The sequence below is a fragment of the Metopolophium dirhodum genome, chromosome 1, assembly GCF_019925205.1.
Source record: "Metopolophium dirhodum isolate CAU chromosome 1, ASM1992520v1, whole genome shotgun sequence".
Lineage (NCBI taxonomy): Eukaryota > Metazoa > Arthropoda > Insecta > Hemiptera > Aphididae > Metopolophium > Metopolophium dirhodum.
The window spans coordinates 77,797,456-77,816,599 of NC_083560.1; the positions used below are offsets into that span (position 1 = coordinate 77,797,456).

The 19,144-nt window shown below is 34.5% G+C and overlaps 1 protein-coding gene across 2 annotated transcripts; it reads right to left on the reverse strand.

The window, feature by feature from the left end:
- Positions 1–139: 139 nt before the first annotated feature.
- LOC132935397 (protein MON2 homolog) lies at positions 140–18,491 on the reverse strand. Of its 2 annotated transcripts, none has more exons than XM_061001947.1 (27): positions 17,848–18,491; positions 17,538–17,708; positions 17,220–17,402; positions 16,768–17,133; positions 16,546–16,671; positions 14,828–15,130; positions 14,420–14,693; positions 14,039–14,195; positions 12,910–13,272; positions 12,419–12,810; positions 12,197–12,333; positions 11,689–12,048; positions 11,401–11,613; positions 10,917–11,092; positions 10,627–10,789; positions 9,581–9,827; positions 9,357–9,478; positions 9,077–9,274; positions 8,843–8,977; positions 7,358–7,821; positions 5,715–6,234; positions 5,508–5,645; positions 2,965–3,290; positions 2,635–2,867; positions 2,129–2,471; positions 1,775–1,854; positions 140–1,321 (listed from the first exon to the last, which is right to left on the reverse strand). In XM_061001947.1, exons 1-27 carry the CDS (start codon positions 17,995–17,997, stop codon positions 1,137–1,139), a joined length of 6,525 nt encoding a protein of 2,174 aa, XP_060857930.1. In that variant the 5' UTR covers positions 17,998–18,491; the 3' UTR covers positions 140–1,136. The 2 variants fall into 2 exon arrangements, with proteins under 2 accessions (XP_060857930.1, XP_060857929.1); XM_061001946.1 differs by having other exon boundaries at positions 14,039–14,198; positions 17,848–18,490.
- Between the last annotated feature and the right edge of the window lie 653 nt (positions 18,492–19,144).

The window sequence follows — 19,144 nt, forward strand, 5'->3', positions numbered from 1 at the left end:
GATGAATTTTGTCAAAGTTCTAACTTAAAACACTATTAAAACAAATTGTGTGCTTCTAACTAGGCAGAAGCAGCAAGACATAAACGGCCTTTAAATGCTTGACAAAAAAATTTAAATAATAATAATAATAATCAGCACATAAATAATCAGTTTTTTATATTTACACACTCACACATCACGTAATACAATATAAAATAATAGTAGTAAAACGTCAATATTTTCTACAACAATCATATCAAATATTATATAATGTTGTACAAAGTATAGTTATTATCGCGTTTAGCGTGAGAGCAGTACCTAAATAGTTAGTAGTAAATACTACACATAACATAATATATTATAATATTATAGAAAAAAATTACACAAATACATGATTGTATTAACGTGCATTCAAATATTATAATAAAAATAAAAAATAGACTCTCATCTGGAATCCTCCCACGGTATAAATATTATAAATACAAATACAAATGTCCAAAAATTGTTGACGAGGACGGAAACAATAATCGTCGTCATCACTATAATATAAAATAATAATAATAATAATAATAATATGGCCACCACCGCCGTGGCGTTTTAGACTATACTTAATCATTTGTACCGTGGTACATTCAGTATAATATGCGTTGGCCGGCGAGACAATCTCAATCATCATACCACCATACTACATTTTAATATAAGCTCGTCGTTCAATAGGTATCTTTTACGCGCCCACGGCTAATTTATACCTGTTTATTATATAAAAGTTTGTAATGTAATACGATAACAATACAATAAATAATAATGATAACAATAATTAAAAACTGCTATTCACTACACTATTAGATAGGCACAATTGCATTGGGTTAATAAAATCAACACCAAAGATGACGATGATGATGGAAATTATGATAATAATAACTAATAATAATATAGTAATAATAATAATATAATAATAGTTATAGGTAATAGGTATATAAAAATCATTCGCAATTAAGAACACGTTATTAATTGTGAATGCAGCGGTGGCGGCATAGGCTTCGACAAAGACAAGAAAACAAACAATAATGAAAAAAAAATACGTTCAAACAATGAAGGCGTGCGAGAAGCAGCGAGAGGAATGTCTCCGAGCGGCGGCGATAATGTCGGTTTTGGAGTTATGGTTGTTGAGCGTCGGCAGCGGTTGAGGGCGGCGCCTTGAGCAACAGGTCGCCGTACTGGAGCAGAGCTTCGGTTAGCGAGTCCGTGACCTGAGGTGACGAACAACATTGTTGAGTGTACGGTACGCACCGCACGAGGCACGGGTAGAGTCTGATCAACTGGTCCCACACGGCTTTACTGACTGTCGAAAAAAAATAAGCAAAAATGTGAGTGAATTAGCGCAAGTCCCATGTTTTTGAACGTAAGCAACATTTAATGTGAGTTGATGGTATGAGACAGCCGCCGATCCAAAAGGGTAGAGGAGGAGTAAAGATGGCAATTGCTCCATCAAACATAATATTGATCATAATTATACTGGTGTACTTTTATAAATATTGATTAGGGAATTAGGAAGTCAAGATTAATTCATCACATTTAAGACTAATGTAATGATATAATTTGAATAGAAATGGGTGAAAATAATGGGGAACTTTTTGAGAAGGGAGACTTATTGTATGCTGCATCACGAGGACTAGAATACTATAGATATAAGGACTTAAAAAACGATACATTGTCTACTTTTACATTACTCTCATTATATACTGTCTTAATAACATTATTATTTATTTATTTAAAAATAACTGTTGGTTCTTACCTTTGTCGGGAGTTTTTTTCAACGACACGATGAGTGTAGCGATTGCTTTCAGGACAAACGATATTTCCGACATGCGATACCTACACAAAAAAGGCATATTAATATTTTTAGACACTAAATAGAAAACCGTAAAAAAATACAGTTTGTCCACGTCATTTTTCTTGTTAGTATTTTTTAAAATGTGAATTAATAAAATTAATAAAATCTATAAAATTGAATTTTCATTATATAATAAAATAGTGATAAGTTTTAAAGTTTAGGAGGAACACACACGAGGTTAAATCTTAAACTTATAGCGTGTAATTTAAATCTATTATGATTTATGGTTCGGTATATTGGTGATTGTATATCGACCTGGGCAATGGGCACTTTCCGGTCAAACTTTGATCGTGACAGAACTTCTCGACAACCTCCTGGAATCTGTGCAACAGCGCCGTAACAGCAAGTTTGCCGGTAATTAGTTCGGCGTCCGCGTTGGAATCGTTACTGCCGCTGTTCGCCGTGTTATCCGTCGGCGGAGGTGATGACGAAGATATGCCATCTACCAATGAAAACTGCAACAGCGTTTCAAAACACACTTTGGCGAACTGTTCTCGCAAGAGTGATGGCGGCGAGAAACCGCCGACGCCGGATCCCGTGACGACACCGCCAGAGACGCCTCCGTCACGGCAATCCACCATCATCATCGTATCATATCCTGTTATAAACACAGCCGACAACCACGCCGATTAGTACACAAACACAAGACCTTTGAAGAGAATAGAGCGAAAATGTTATCGTTTATACAAATCATCGAACCAAAACGTCTAAATATATATATATTTATTTATTTTTCATTTATTTCCAACGAAAACACGTACCACCGCCGTAAGGATAGTTGGGCAATGTCGACGCGGTAGTGGTGGACAACACCGAGCCTCGGTTCAGCAACACCACCACTCGCATGATGAACTCCCGAGGTACGTTGGTTGACTGCGACAGTATTTCATCCTTCAGGAACTCCACCAGCTGACAGTCGATTATCACGGAATCGTTCTCGTCGTTGTCGTCCACCAATTTGTTGCTTTTCAACATAGCGGACGCTGGGGGCAAGCTACACATCACAACGGACCAAAACAAACGAGTTAGGTACGAATAACAAATCAAAAAATTTTTAAAATAAGTGTAACAATAACTGAGCGTGTACGAACTTTTTTGGAAACAATATATCTTCTAGAACGGAACCAAGTGGTGACCAGATAGAAATATAATCGTCCCCAGCGGAGTCCCGAGCCAGCGGTACGCCCACGGACAGCACGTTCATTAGGCCGACCACCAGTAGTTTCCATGTGTTTTGTTGCTGTTGCTGACGCCGTCGTACTAACGTGAGGTGCTGCTGTTGCTGCTGTTGGACGTGTTGCTGTTGCTGTTGCTGCGTACTTCCTGACGACAAGGGAGTAACGTCCATATGGTAATGGAATGCTGGAGCTGGCGTCGGGTAAGAGGAGTATCGGCCTGCCAGAGGCACAGAAAACACCTGTGCACGGAATGAGCAAAATTATTATCAATCCCGGAAGTTTAAATTGCAAAATGTATTTTAACTCTTCGAATAATATTGAAAAACTAAAATATATTAACTTATGGTTATAAGTTATATATAAGTAATCAGCAACAACAATTAAAAAACACAGTCATTGTTTATTGGCAAAAAAAGAAATTCTATTTAAGATCTACCAAGATAAAAATACTAAAAATTAAAAATTAATTTTTGATGTCATGTAGGTACCCAGGTACTTCCAAATGGTCTTATATAATTCAGGATTTAGGTAAACTAAAATATTTAAAGAACTAAATAAAAATGTTTGCATATTCATTCATTAGGATGTAATAATTAAATATGAATAATAAGAACACATTATATATCTACTTTAATCATGCATTTGAAAATGTATAATATGACATGTACATCAAATAATAAAAAAATTCGAAAAATAAAATTGGTTTTATTTTTATTCCCCGTAAAACTGGTACAGAATGTCAAATATTGATCGCACGTCAAACAAAAAAAAAAAATTATAAGTTCATAAATATAAAATGGTAAAAAGTGCGCAATCGTGTTATGTTTTCTCAAATATAAAAAGGTAAAAAGTGCGCAATCGTGTTGTGTTTTTTTCAGGTAAAAAGGTAAAAAGTGCGCAATCGTGTTGCACCGATGTCAATACGACAATATTTTAACTAAAATCATTATAAGAATAAATTCGTAGAAATTGTTTTTAACCGTAAATAGCAGCACATTTATTTTAATACAATTTAATTTATTTACAATAAAATAATAACTTCTAAAGTTACCAAGTTAGGTTCCAGAACCAGACATAACTATACGCTGTCCAGCGAGAGAACGCGCCGATTAATTAACTGGGTTTTTATGTCTTATAGATTTTATGGTTACAGAATAACCTACTTACGCTGAACTTTGTTTACATAATTTGTACACATATATACTACATTTTAAAAATGTTTAACTACAAAATTATTTTTTAATTTTAAATTTGATAATTTCGTCCAAATTTGAACTTTAAATGACTATAAAAAAATTAAGGTGCCTATGTATTTGCTTATGTATATATTTTAATTTGCTCTTGTAACAATAATCAGGAACCTTGTATTAAATTTTCACCGTTTTTTACCCAACAAAAATTTTTTATTGATATTTATAGGAAAAAAAACTAAAAAAAAGAAAATTTAAAATGTCCGTAAACACCTTTATACGAAACATTTTATCAAGTATAGTAAATGATAAAATAAACATTTTGTGTACATTTCAAGTATGTACTGTTATTAGTTTTTAAATAACAATAAAATAATAAAATCGTTTCATGAGGATTTGTTAATTTATGGGTGAATATCCAATTTATAATTTATAACGCTCGTAAAAATGTAATTTGACTTTCCTGTTTTATGTTAAATGTAGGAAAATTTAAAGGGAATCTTGTATTACATTTTAAAAGATTAGATTCAAAAAGAAAAATTTTTATGAATATCTAACTCAAAATAATTTGCACATTTTCGTAATTTTTACGTATTTTGTCAAAATTTGAACTTTAAATAGTTATAAAAAGAATTTGTGACTATATATTTTTAATATTTTTCAACTGACATTGTAACAATATATTAGAAGCCTTGAATTAAATTTTCGAGATTTTTGACCTAACAAATAACATTTTATTGATTACATTTATAAAAAAAAAATTTAAAAATTGGGAATTGAATATGTCCGGAAACAGCTCAAGAGAAGTCAAAATAGTTATAAAAATGCTATTATAAACATTTAGTGAACATTTCATGTATATACAGTAATTTGTTTTACACCAAAAACTAAAATCGATTTTTTTGAAAACCAACTTTGCGTAAAAATTCCTGTTTATACCTATTTAATTTTTATTTTGTTTTTCTCGGCACTTTTGAACATAACTGGGCATTTTAAAAGAAAATCCAAGTAGTTTTGCTGCCCCAAAAGGTGATGATGACAGACACAAAAAAACACACATCATTGTAAAATCAATACATTCATCGCTCACCCGCTATTAGAATCTAAAATATGTTTAAAATATAGGCAGCAGAATAATGAATACAAATGTCTATACGACACTGTCAATAACTTATAAGGAACTAAAATTATTATAATGTTTTTTTGTAGGGAGTACCAGTTAAATAATGAATGTCTTACCGCACACACCAGTTAATTTTAATTTACCTCAATGATTCGTCTTAGAATCTCGCCTTTGACAACGCACGTTTCGGCCGCTGTCATCCCATACAAATCGACAATCATGAGCACTGCTTTCTCACCAAACGCTACGTAATTCGAATCAACAGCCACCGCCGCTGCGAACTGTATTAAACATGGACCGAAAAAGATAAAAAATAAAATATATATTACACACTAAAGATTAACACGTACCTTATTGTGGTGGTGGAAGTGGTCGACCGCCGCTGCACCGTTTGTCATTTGCTGTCGATCGCCACCGCTGTTGGCCGCAGCAGGTGGTAGTGGAGGACACACGAAGCGACAAAACTTCAACAGCTGATCAAACAGAGGACACAGAAATCTCTGGACCAACTCATGCCGATGTTGCTGCTGCTCCATCGACATCATCGAGTTTTTCTTGTCTATGTAACCACTGTCACTACTTGGCGTCGCGTTATCAGCAGCATTAGATGTCGAGGCACCGCCAAATTCTTCGTCATCGAAAATCAATGTCTCTCGTTCCAACGTTTCCAGACACTGTAAAATCTCGTCCTGCAATCGGGTCAATTGTTGTTGACTGTAGCTACCACCATAGTAGTTCTGTTGTTGCAGTTGCGGTTGATGGTGATAATATTGATGGTGGTGATCAGACAGGACCACAGCCGCTGACCCGTCAACAGCGGCTGCTGCATCCAATACTCGGAAAAGATCGTTAAGATCTTTGTCAGTGAACCTTAAAATACAACGATGACAGAATGGTGAGAAAAAATGTATGAAATAATGGTTTCTATAATAATCACATTTTACTATAGAAAATCAATAATAATAGTCAATTCCTTTGTTGGTTTTAATTCAATTAAATATTATTTATTAATAATGATAAATTAAACCCTTTTCATAACTAAAATCATAAAACTGCAACATATACAAATTAATTTTAATTTTTAAAATCTTTACAAAAAAAATTGTGCAAATGTAAGTATTTCCAATACATATAATTTGCTCCAATAACCACTTTTTACGCTATAAAAATTTGAACTTCTAACGATTATAGCAATAAATTGTACCTATTGTTATTTTCGATTTTGAAATATTTCAATAAATAATTTATGAGAAATTTTATACTAAATTTTCAAGCTTATTGACTTACATAATATGACAATTTTATCAAAATTAATTGAAAAAAAAAACTAAAAAAGTCAGATTTTTAAAAATAAATCATGACTATAAACTGTATTGTTCTATATTTTGGTATAAACGTCAAGTTTTATGATTGTTAATTTATCAATTGCAACAAAAATAAAATAAAACAAATTTTGTTAAAAACTGATGCTGCGTAATTATTTCCAATTTTCTGCACTTAGTTTAACTTTTAACCTCACTACCCACTCCCTCAACCAGCACTAATAAAATCTAATTTAAAACCAGAATTCACCACCAAAGTTGAAGATTGAATCATTTTACTGCTAAACATTGTGATAACAGACACAAAATAATAATAATAATTTGTAAAGCCAATATATTTATTGCTCCGCTCAGAATCCAAAAAAGTTTTTAACATAAATATAAGTGTATGGGCTTGATATATGTTTTTTGTTTCTGACCGATTTTTTGTAGGAGTTTTGTGGTTTTGGTTAGGTACTTATTACAAAATCATATTTATGATTCTTAGATTTTCTTTGTAGAGGAAAAGTATGAGTAGCTTGCTATGGTTTTTTTTTGTTAATTGTATTGAAATGCACTTCCCCTCATTACAAAAAAAAAAAAAAAACAATACCCAAGTATAACACTATAACATCCAAGTATACACAAAATTAAATAATATACACCACGGTGTAACACTTAGTGAAACAAACCTGGCTTTGATGCGGGTGAATATTAACGGAAATATTTGCAACAGGGCCGTTAAAAATTTCTGTTTGTGTTGCAGAGACTGATGATGTTGTTGTAGTGGATATTCGCGACGACGACGGTCCTCTGCCCCAACCGTTGACGAGCCGCTGCTGGTAGTCGTGGTCGGCGGTGGGTTAATGGGGCTTTCGACCACCGTAGTTTCAGTGGCGGCTGTTGCAATTCGCATCCACACAGTCCATGTACACGTCCAAATCTCATTTTCCACCAATGGAGGCGGCGGTGCTGCTGCAGAAGCGGTTGATCCGCTAACGCCGTTTTTACTTTGCCAATCCTCTTCTCGCTGCAGCCGGTCCATGGCCGCTGCATTTTTGTCGTTTGGCGTCATATTTGTACCATCGCCGACGTTATTGGAGTTGCTATAGACCATTAAGAGTTCGTGCAACGAACGTAATCCGGCCAATGATACCTAATACAAAATACGACTTTTCAAGTTTCAATTTAATTAGTAAATTTGAACTACTTTGTAAGTTGTGAAATATTCCACCACTAGGGTATGTTTATAATTTGTAATCAATTGTTTGGTTTTTCTTTTGTTGTTAAAAGGACGTTACACCCACGTGTGTTGTCTCCGACTTACAAATGTACAACATAGCAATAAAATCGGTTTTGCGCGTTAAAGAACCGAGAAGGCTACAACACGGATACAACACATGCGGGTGTAGCGTCCTCTTAATTACTTATAATAATATTACCATTTATTAAAAACCAAGTTACAATTTATTAAGAATTAAAGTTTTTGGATATTAAATATTTAATGCATATCACCATATCATAATAGTTTTATTTTGTTAATAAGATGAAAAAAAGAAGTCAAAACTTTACTGCTAATAAATTAGAGTTGTTAAAAATGTTGGTACATAAACGACAGGATAAAATAGAATGTAAGATGTGTCTGAATCATTGACGTGCAAACAAAAAAAGTCAAGTCGAGAAGACTAACCAACACATTTAATAGCAACAATAGATCTGTTAAATACCGTACTGTAAATATTTTAAAAAAGAGATGAAAAAGAAGAATAAAAATAAATATTAAAACAAAAAGTGACCGTTAAAAATGCTTTTTCTGTATCTATACTCTATTCCAAATAATATCAGGCTCCGAGTTGTGCGCATGGGCGTGGCTTTGTTCCGTGGCAGCGCATGACGCGCCGCCGTAGTGGGGACGACGTCTGACCGTCGCGAAACGAAAACTGGTCGCCGCCGATGCCTGATCTTATTTGGAATATAGTATAGTTATCCTAGAAAAAAAATTGGAATGATTATTCTCCAGCGTTATTAAAAACTCCATTAATTATAACAGTACCTGCATCTTCAGATCCTTCACAAGTAATTAAGCATTTCTAATTATTTACTGATATGGTAGGTCATTATTTAAGATAAGTATTAAGTACATAATAATAATTGTGGGTCTACTATAATATACAAACCTCCACATTTCTATTTAAAGCCGCTTTTTCCATGTACTCCAACAGCAACGTCCACGCCTTGACAAAATCTCCACCCACTGTCATTGAGTATTTCTCTGCGTTAAATACCCTGGCTAGACCATACAGTGTAGACACCTTTATTTGAAATTCAAAACCAACCATACATAATTATGGGAAGATCGTTATTACATCTGCATTGATCTTAGAAAATCAAAATCAAATACTTTATCTAACCTGTGTTTCTGCCCATTGTTTCTGGTCAGTGTTCCGCGAATGATGTATCAGGATCGTACCACCACCGGCCGATCCACTTCCACCACTTCCACCTCCACCTGTGCCACCTGTTCCATCGGAAGATGCAACCGTGTTGCACGTAGAATCACTGGCCGACTCGCAGAGCATCTGTACTTTGTTCATTAACGGAAACAGTACCTACGACAAGTAATAATTATTATAAATTATCACAAACAAAATATAAACACACAGAATATGTAAAACCAATTTAATTTATTACCTGCCACAGGACAGCATTCCAAGACGACGGCGTCAACAAATTTGCATGGGCTGAAATCGTTGATAACAACGTTTGTCCAGCTGACTTCCTAACAGCGGGTCTGGGATCAATACACAGTTCACCTAAAACACGCATTGGAGTTACAAGAATAATTATTTTTTGATCAATATTATATATGAACATTTTATTGCAACAATGATAATATTTTATGTTTGTATACTCACCAAGCTTGGTGAACAAGCACATCCACAACTTGTCAAACTCTGACATTTCGGCTAGCGTAGTTACACCTGGAAAATCGGGATACACCAGTTCTTGAGGGTCAGTGATTCCAGACATTGTTGAATCTATTGTATTACCACTATCAGTCACTGCTTCACCACTGGCTCCTCGTTGCTTAATGCTATCACCTCCACTGTTGTTACAGAGTAGTTTGTCTTTATTATCTTTGAAATAATCAGCAACATTCCACTGTGAAGACATAAAAACAACAATTGTTTTTTGGTAAATATTTCAAGAGTTGTCCTCAGTATAATATGAAGCACAACGAAAATATTTAAAATTTTGAAGAACAACTACTATAATAACTCGTACATTTTTGGGGAGAAACTTGAGTCCTACCATAATATTATCCATTAGTTTAAAAATTGAGTGAATTGGCCTATTATCGAATTTAGAAGTAAGAATATTATCTAGTGAACCTCATTGGGTTTTTTTTTAATATTTTAATTTTAAAACAAGTTATGAGTATTTTAAAATGCACAAAGAATTTACCATTTTAAAATACTCATAACTTGTTTTAAAATTAAAATATAAAAAAAAACCCAATGAGGTTCACTAGATAATATGCTTGCTACTAAATTTGATAACAGGGCAATTCACTCTAATTTTTAAACTAGTTGAGCTACACGTGTTCTGCTGAGCATAAAATGTATTATGTTACGCACTTGTAAGACGGAGACAATACATGCGGGTGTAGCGTTCTCTTAATATAGCAATGAGTGAGTTACTGGTAATATTACCAGTCTTCTGAAGTTATATATATATTAACATAATATATTCTAAAATATTGAATGAACCGTAGGTCCCTTCTATCTAGTATCTACGTAAATGTGAACACCGTGAAGTAAAATTAGTAAAATGTTTTTTTATCTTTCTTTGCAGATACTCAATATTGTCTAAAAAAAAAAATTGAGGGACTTTGCTCTCGTACCCATTTAATTTGCGCAATTGAACGCATAATTGTAAATACTTGTAAATCAATTATTACCATTAATCCTAATGCTGTCAACGATATGTTCAAATCACGTGTTTGCATTCCGAATTTTGCTGTGGTTTCTAGACACAAAGGCAAGCATTTACATGGCATCAGTGGCAAAAAATCTGTGAGTACCAGTTCCAAGCACTGGAATGCTATCCTTATCAGGTTCTCTCTAAAAAATGTAAACAATCAATGAATGCAATTCACCTAACTTTATCAATAATATTAATATACAGTATAACATAATTCATGTTTATAATATTGTAAAAATATAGCATTATGTAATAATAATACACTACCCATGACGGTCTGATACAGCACCAACTATGTTCAATACTAATGGCCAACCATGTGACAATGTCTGCCCTGATCCATGCAGTACTTGCAGTACACATTCTAATTGTCGTTGTCTGACATCACCATTCATATTTAATGACAATTGTGATAATGGGCTCAGCAACAATGTCTGTAGTTTCTATTATTAAAATATGTATCAATTAATGATAATTTTAACAAAATTAACTGCACAGTGAAGATATTTATTTTCACAACATAATATAATATTGTAATAATATTTGTTTTTAAAAACAATTTGTAATCATTTCAAACACAAATATAATACAAAAAGGGAGGAAATCTTATTTATGTCATAATTCATAAATCAAGTTATGATGTGCATTAGAGATAGTCTATCCTTCTTCCACCATAACATAATTAATGTAACAATGAGTGATAATTTAGTTAAAAATGTTAAATGTGATGAATCATCAATACTAAACTGACTTGATTATCTTTTAGTGGAGGCTGGTATTTGTACTGTAAAGCTGCTTTCACCAGGTATGTTATAGCTTCGACACCCCATTCACGCATTCTAATATGTGGATGCTGGCACACATCCAACAAGTGATTGGTCACAGGCCTCCATAGTATGTCTATACGTGAAAGATTAACTAATCCAGTTTCCAAAAGTTTAGCAACAGCAAACAATGATGGTTCCTGCAGATATACACAGAAATGAATTTATGTTCACAGATAAATCAGTTGCTATACTATGTAACGATAAAAAATTACCCGATTGCAATAGGCCAATTCCATGGCTTCATGTGACAGCTTGCACAGTGCATCAATTAAATGATGAAGAGCAACATCATCCAGATACCGACTGGACTCAAAAAGCCGACTGAGCATCGTTGAAAGTACAGGGAGGTCAGCAGCCATGACAGCCGTAGTTATGACAGCAACATTTGATGATGACAAAGTTGTTGAAACTGAGGAAGTGGACGATGACAATGAGCCAACACCCGTTACATCCGCAGCAGTGGCAGAAGTGGTGACACCTGAGTGTCTATTAGGCACTGATGTAGCAGCGCTATTTCCTGCTTTGAGACTACCACCGGTTGATGGTTTCAAACCCAATATCCAGACAAGATGCTGCAAAAAAAAATCTTACTGTTAAATCTTATCTATAGCTTTTTATGATATAGCCAATACTTCACAATTTACAAAAAAAGTGAATTATCATACATCACCTAACATAATATTATAAAGAATAAAAAGATAGAAATAAATTATTCAATACCTGCAGAGTGGTTAACACCAGATGCCACGATGAACCCAGGATGGAACCATGGCAATGGGCTAGTACTAAGAGAGCCCGCATGCACTGTAGATTCTTAGCGGTTAGCATAACAGGCCCATGGTTCTGAAGTGAGGTACCTAAAAAGCACAATTGTGATCCAAAAATAAAATAAATGTTAAAAAGTTGCGCATGATACTTAAACATAAGTAGAAATAGTCTTACCGGACGGCGACGATGTCTGCAAAACTGACGAAGGTGTGGCCAACGGAGTACCTACGGCTACTATGACCTGCTGTTGTTGCTTGTAATCAGCTGATTCTGGGCCATATCCTCCACCAGTAGCACTACTATATTGTTGGTGATGGTGGTCATCATACATTGTTGCGGAAGTGGCATATTGCACGGTTGGTGACGACGAAGACATTGATGGTTGACCAACACAACAAGTATTGACAGACCCGCTAAATACTGTCAGGTTGTAATGCGGTGGTAAACATGCACGGCACACAGCTGTAATGAAGGCGTCACGTGGCCCCCGCATATCCAACAGACCACATAGGCCAATATATGCTTGCATCGCTTTCAGCATGTTTTCTGTGATTCCTTCGTCAGTACTAAAAAAGAATAATACAAATTAGACAATCACAAAGACACACACAACACTATATTATAAAACGATTTAACAACAAACAAAGAGGAGAACTAATACACACCATGACTCGATTAGCGGGCAAAACGTTGTTAGTAGTCCATACCAGCTACTGTTAATTATCTGTTCATGTAAAGGAGATCTCTTAACTCCTGTAGTTTGCCTCTGTTCGTCATTGCCATTATCATCTTCTTCTTGGGTGTTCTTTTGGGAAACACCATCAGTATTTCGAGGACTACAGCCATCATCACCAACACTGGATGACACGGCTGTGGTTGAAGGCGGAGACACAACAGATTGATGTATGTCAGGATGCACTTCAATTTGAATAGCACGAACAGCGTCTACTAGACATGCATACGCCACAGACACACCATACCCGTCAGCCACTTGTGGTGGTTCATCATGTTTGTCATTCATTTCCAGGCTATTAAATTTAAATAAAACAAACAAAACATTTTAATAAATTTTTCAACACAATAATGATTGACATTAGGGAGACAACTTGTACAAAACCTATTCAAATGCCATAATAATATGCAGGGCTTGGCAACTAATTTTCTATTAATTTTATGTTCTATTATGAAATAGAAAATAGAAAAAACTATCAAAATCGACCACGACTAATTTTGTTCAATAAACATGAATTTTTTCAAAGTTAAAAATAATTTTAAGAATATTGTTTAGTGCATTTTTAAAAAAAAAATTCTGTACGAGTGCATTACATCATATTTTTTTTAAGGCTTTTTTCTTTTATTTTAGAACATTTAAATCCGTTCTCTAATTATAATAGTTCAGCTACTTGACTTAAATAAATGTTTTTACCATCAACATTGTTCTTGTTATCAGATTTACAAATTGGCTTGATATTCTTTATTGTACTTAAAATAAATTTTCATACAACTTATATTTAAGTATTGGACATAAATTTCATGATTATATTTTACCATAATATATAAAATTATGAACGCCTGGGCGCCCACATAGAATTTGAAATTAATTTATTTGGGTAAGAATGTAGTTTCACACTAAAATGTATGTTAAGTTAATAAGATATAATAAAATAAATTATTGAAAAAAAAGAAACTATTTATGTAACTTTTACTTAATTAAAAGCAATTTAACTTTAAATTTTTAACTCGTTAATACTCATCTTTGAAGTTATGTATTAGTTGATTATAAACGCTACTCACTAGATAGATTTAGCTTGACCAGTTGGTAGCTGGATCACTACTGGTAACCATACACCACCACGGCCAAAAAACCCCGGTTGTGGTGACACACCAGGCCCGACTGGCATGCCTGCCAACACAGCTGGCGACTGTCCTTGGAGTGCTGCATTTGCGGTTGCTGCTAAATACGTAAAATTGTAATCGATATTATTATTTGCATTATTAGAATAAGTTTCAGTAAAGATTCCCACACACTGCAGCGGTGGCTATTTCCGCTGGGGCGGTAACGGAAAAATGAAGCCAGTCACAATTTACTACCACCACGGCGGCACCGCCAAGACAAAAAAATTGTACAGCTACCACTGCAGTATGACAACCTTAAACAAAATTACAAGTACACACCCATCATTGCAGCATTGTTCATAGAGCCACCACCTGATACCACCATAGCAGGATTAAATAATGATTGCACATATCCGGCTAATGAATCAATTATGTCTCTAAATATCTTAGTGCTATGTAACTTTAGATCATAGCACGCACAAAATGCGGCTAAAAGGCCAGGTTCAACAACCAGGCGATGTAACACCTCCAAAGCAACAGATCGTTGCCATGCAGGTTTGTCCGCATCCAAAAATTTGACAATCAATGATAAGAATATCTCACATTCTGTGATCTAGGAAAAATAACAAATAAATGCATTATTTTTTATTTGTTTTGAGAAATTACAGTCATCATCTTTAATGTTAAAATGCAAATCCAACACTCATAGAATATTTCCACAGTATTGTTAATGGATTACATACGTACCAGTAGTTTATGGTATTTGCGAACGAGTATAGAGACGAGACGCAACAGTCGTACTGTGATAGCATAATGCGGTCTATCGTCGCCACGGTGATTAGAGGTAGGACTACCAGCACCACCAGTAACACCCATCATCATTACTGAAGAGCTATTATTGCCAGAAACAGATGAAGCACCAGTTCCAGTGTTGGAGATTGTGTTTCTCCTGACAGAACTACTGCCACTATGATGCTTGACATTAGGCGAAAATAACTTGATGACTAATGCACAGACACGCTCTTTCAATAGGTATCTAAACTCCATGTGCTAAAAAAGAAAAATGGTAAATATATTACTTATACTATACACTTAATACTAAACTAAAACTCATTAACTATACTCATTAGCAGGATTAAAAATATTATAAATTATTTCAGCTTAAATTTAAAATTAATTGTTAATAATTTATTTATATCACATGACAATTACTGGAATAGTGTCAACATTTTTAGAATATTCTAGATTATTATATGAAGAAAAGAATATAATTTTAGTACAGGCAGAGCTATTGAAATATACTTATTTTAGTGTATTATTAAGATAAATTTGATACTATTAAGTTATTAGTCAAGTTGGATGTTGTTTACACTAATATTAAAAAAAATTTACTTTGTTAATATACCTTTTGACTATTACCTATCTTACATGACCATGCTTTAAACCAGTATCCTTTAAGGTTAGCACTTTTTATATATTTTAATGTTTTTGTTATTATTTTAATTGATATTACATATTTATAAATTCAAATGATGACAAATATGATTGAATACTATTTTTTTTTCATTCGAAATGTCATATTAAAATTCAATATAATTTACATAATTTAGAAACTAAGTGTGCCACTTTTGGATTTTTATTTACGCATAATACAATTAGTGAAATTATATAAAATGTTATTAAATATATAAATTAGTAATATTTGAGTTTTGAACAAATAAAATTTAAATTATTAAGTTTTAAAATATCAGAAATATTTATAAAATGGAATAATATAATATGAGTTAATATTATAACATATTGTTTGTCTTAATTATAATTTTATCTGACCTCCATGTGAACATGAATGACATTTTAAAAATTGATAACCGCCAATAACATTATACTTCTAATTTAAAATACTTAAATAATAAATAAAATATTAGTCCTTATAACAAAAGTATGTACAAAACTATAAATATTTGAAAAATGTTAAATTAATATTAAAAATTAGATTAGTTTATTGACAATTTAATGAACATTTAAAGGTGGTTAAAAATAAATACATTTTTATGCAGTCTAAACATTGGTATCATTAATATTATATTAAATGTTTTTACCACACAAATGCTACCAAATGTTTTTGTAAGGTAAAATTATATTAATTTCTTTTATGAAATTATGTATCTTTAACACATTCTACTCTGGTGACGACACATAGTCGCCATTCAAAGTTAAGTTGGGCGGCGCGCAACCTGAAGTCATCATATCACAGTTATTTTTGTATGTTATCTAAAATTTTTGGCTGGTAGCGAACGATCATTACAATATTTAAAACGGTCATTCAGTATATGTATCGGAACATCAACAAACATCTGGTTTCAGTTTACCGGCATTTTTATGCTTATAAAACGTAAGACTCTTGTCCAAATAGTAAAAACAAACAGCTGACAGACATAATTTAAATCAACACAATAAATAATTACTTTATAGAACACAGGCTGAAAATCAGAAAGCACAGATTCTAATAGTTCCAGGCCAAACGTTCTGGTCATTTCTGTCATGCCCACCAGCCAATATGGACGGTCTGTGTTCACCAATCGCACAAGGTCCTATGGAAATATATAATAAAGTATGCATTAAACACATGGAAAGAGTAGAAAAAGCATAAAAAAAAAACAATAGATTAAAATATTATTATGATATACTTGGAACATATGATATGCATCTGCTGCACACGGGCCCAATGTTGACACAGGGGGTTCATAGCCACTTGCATTGCTACCATTATATTGATTATGGTGGTGAAGCAGTGGCAATGGTTGAGTTCTACTACTTTGCTGTTGTTTGTGATCTTGAGAAGGAGCAGAGGAGTCTACGCCATTTTTTTGCTGCTGTGTGTCACATCCGTTATCATCATTCATGGAGACCTTAAGTAGCTGTTCGCGCTGCTCATCTTCGTGCATAACACGTTCAAATACTAGAGCCACAAGCTGACGCACAGTAGCGCCAGCCGTGTTGATGACAGCTTGTGAGTCTTTGGTAAAATGCAGTCGGAAACATAACACCAAATTCTATCATGCATGATAATAATTAGTAAACATCAATAGTAGTTTAATACAACATTTACCATAAAATATTGATAAAGCATTATAATTACCCTAGCTAGAGTTTCGCCGCGCACCACACAGTCGGTGGTCAATAGTAGGGTGACACTCTGCAATACTTTTACATGCTCAGTCCCAGACTCCATCAGCATCCACAAGGTATCAGTTATATAACGGGCACCTTTTTGGTCGACTGCTCGGTGTGTAATTAGTTTTTGTATGGTTCCCAGACACATCTATATAGTTTTGAAATAATAAGAGAAACCAAGAATAACAAATTTAAATTAAAAAAATTATAAATCTATTGTACAGGCCCTATCTCTATTAAATGGCTATTAAATACACCAAGCCAAAGTGTTTACTGTACAGACCTTGACAATTTTTGGTTCTTTGGTCTCGCACCCCTGGACAACAGGATATAGTATTTGGTTAACAACATAATAGATCTGATGATGGTTATGGTGTGACTGTTGCTGTTGTTGTAAGTGATCGGCCGCAACAGCCGCCGAGTTTCTCAGCTTGACAATGGCCTCTTCAGACGCCTGTAATGGACACATCATAACAATAATATCATTACACTGTAGCAGCTAGATGGAAGTTATGGCTTCATTCGGAAACCACCACAGCACAGGCATAGGTACACACAAACGGCAATGTAAAACGTCTGTAAGACGTACTCACCTCTTTGATCTGAGGATATTTCTTCTTTGTCTCCATGGACAAGCACTTGAAGTCGTTCTGCAGCGATTCCAGTAACCTGATGGCGTTTTCGTTGTCGGTGACGGACGACGATGGTGACGACGTGCCGCCAGCCGAACGCCGGAGAGCCATGACGGTCGGTAGCCGTGCGAGGCCGACCGTTCCCTCTCGCCGAACCTGACCAACCTACCCTTTGCCAGCACCGTGTACGAATCTCTCACTCACTCTCTCGCCGTCGAGGGGGGGGGGCGCCTCCCGCAGATCGGCCTGGATAGTCTTAGTAGTCGGCGGCGCGAGACTCGACAATGGCGCCCGTCTATACAACCGACCCACTGGCTGGGCACCGTGTAAACGCGAACGTCGTCCAGCACACTAGCCGCTCGCAAAACGTCAGTGACCAGCGAGAGAAACGAGATCGCCGTAAAATGTCGGACGCAGTTGTACTACGGTCGTCTCGCCGAGTGTAAGTTGGTCTCCGTTCGATCTTCGATGACAACAGTGACGGCGATCGACGATAACAATGATAGAAGGGAAAAAAAACGTATGTAATCGCTGTAATCTGTAGTATTGACGTTGTCGACTTGTCGTTGTTGTCGTCGTCGCTGAGGCCGCCGCCGCAACAGTGGTCAACTGTCGATGTAGCACTAGTGAGCTGCGGTGCGCATTGATAGTGCTCGTGGTAGTAATGGTGGCGAGCGACGTGATAACAAATAATACTATCCAAAAAAATCAAGAATATTAAAAGTATATTATAATTTATATTTTATTGGGCGTAGGTGTGCGCACGGTAGGCACTGGGCATTCCCCGAAATGTTGTAATTGGTGCCCTAAAATTTATATAAGTCTCAGAGCAACTATAGAGTATGTTATTGACAACAAAAGTACAAATAATAAAATATAAACATTGCAACTACCCATCTTACTATCTTAGATCCAATCTCAAATTAGATTATTAGATCCAAGAATATACATATAAAATGGTAGGTGATTCTAGTAAATACCTACTAATTATATACCTACCACTGATTAATATCTAGGTACATACCTATTGTATTATCCAGGCACCCGAAATTCAAATCTGATCTCGTTATGGACGTAGGTATTATAATACCTACGTCATACATACATGGCTACATATTTTATACATACCTACTTCATACTTAGGAACTAGGGTACCTGTTATTATTAGATATGTTATATATATGACTAGGTATATACTATGTAGGTACTTTTTATTTTTATTTTAATACCAAGGAAATAATATTACAAAATACCTGAC

Coding starts and splice junctions, on each gene's coding strand:
- LOC132935397 (XM_061001946.1), bottom strand. CDS start 17,997: ATGGCTCTCCGGCGTTCGGCTGGCGGCACGTCGTCACCATCGTCGTCC. Junction 11,614..11,688: donor AATTGGCCTATTGCAATCGG/GTAATTTTTTAT, acceptor GTATATCTGCAG/GAACCATCATTGTTTGCTGT. Junction 1,322..1,774: donor GAAAAAAACTCCCGACAAAG/GTAAGAACCAAC, acceptor TTTTTTCGACAG/TCAGTAAAGCCGTGTGGGAC.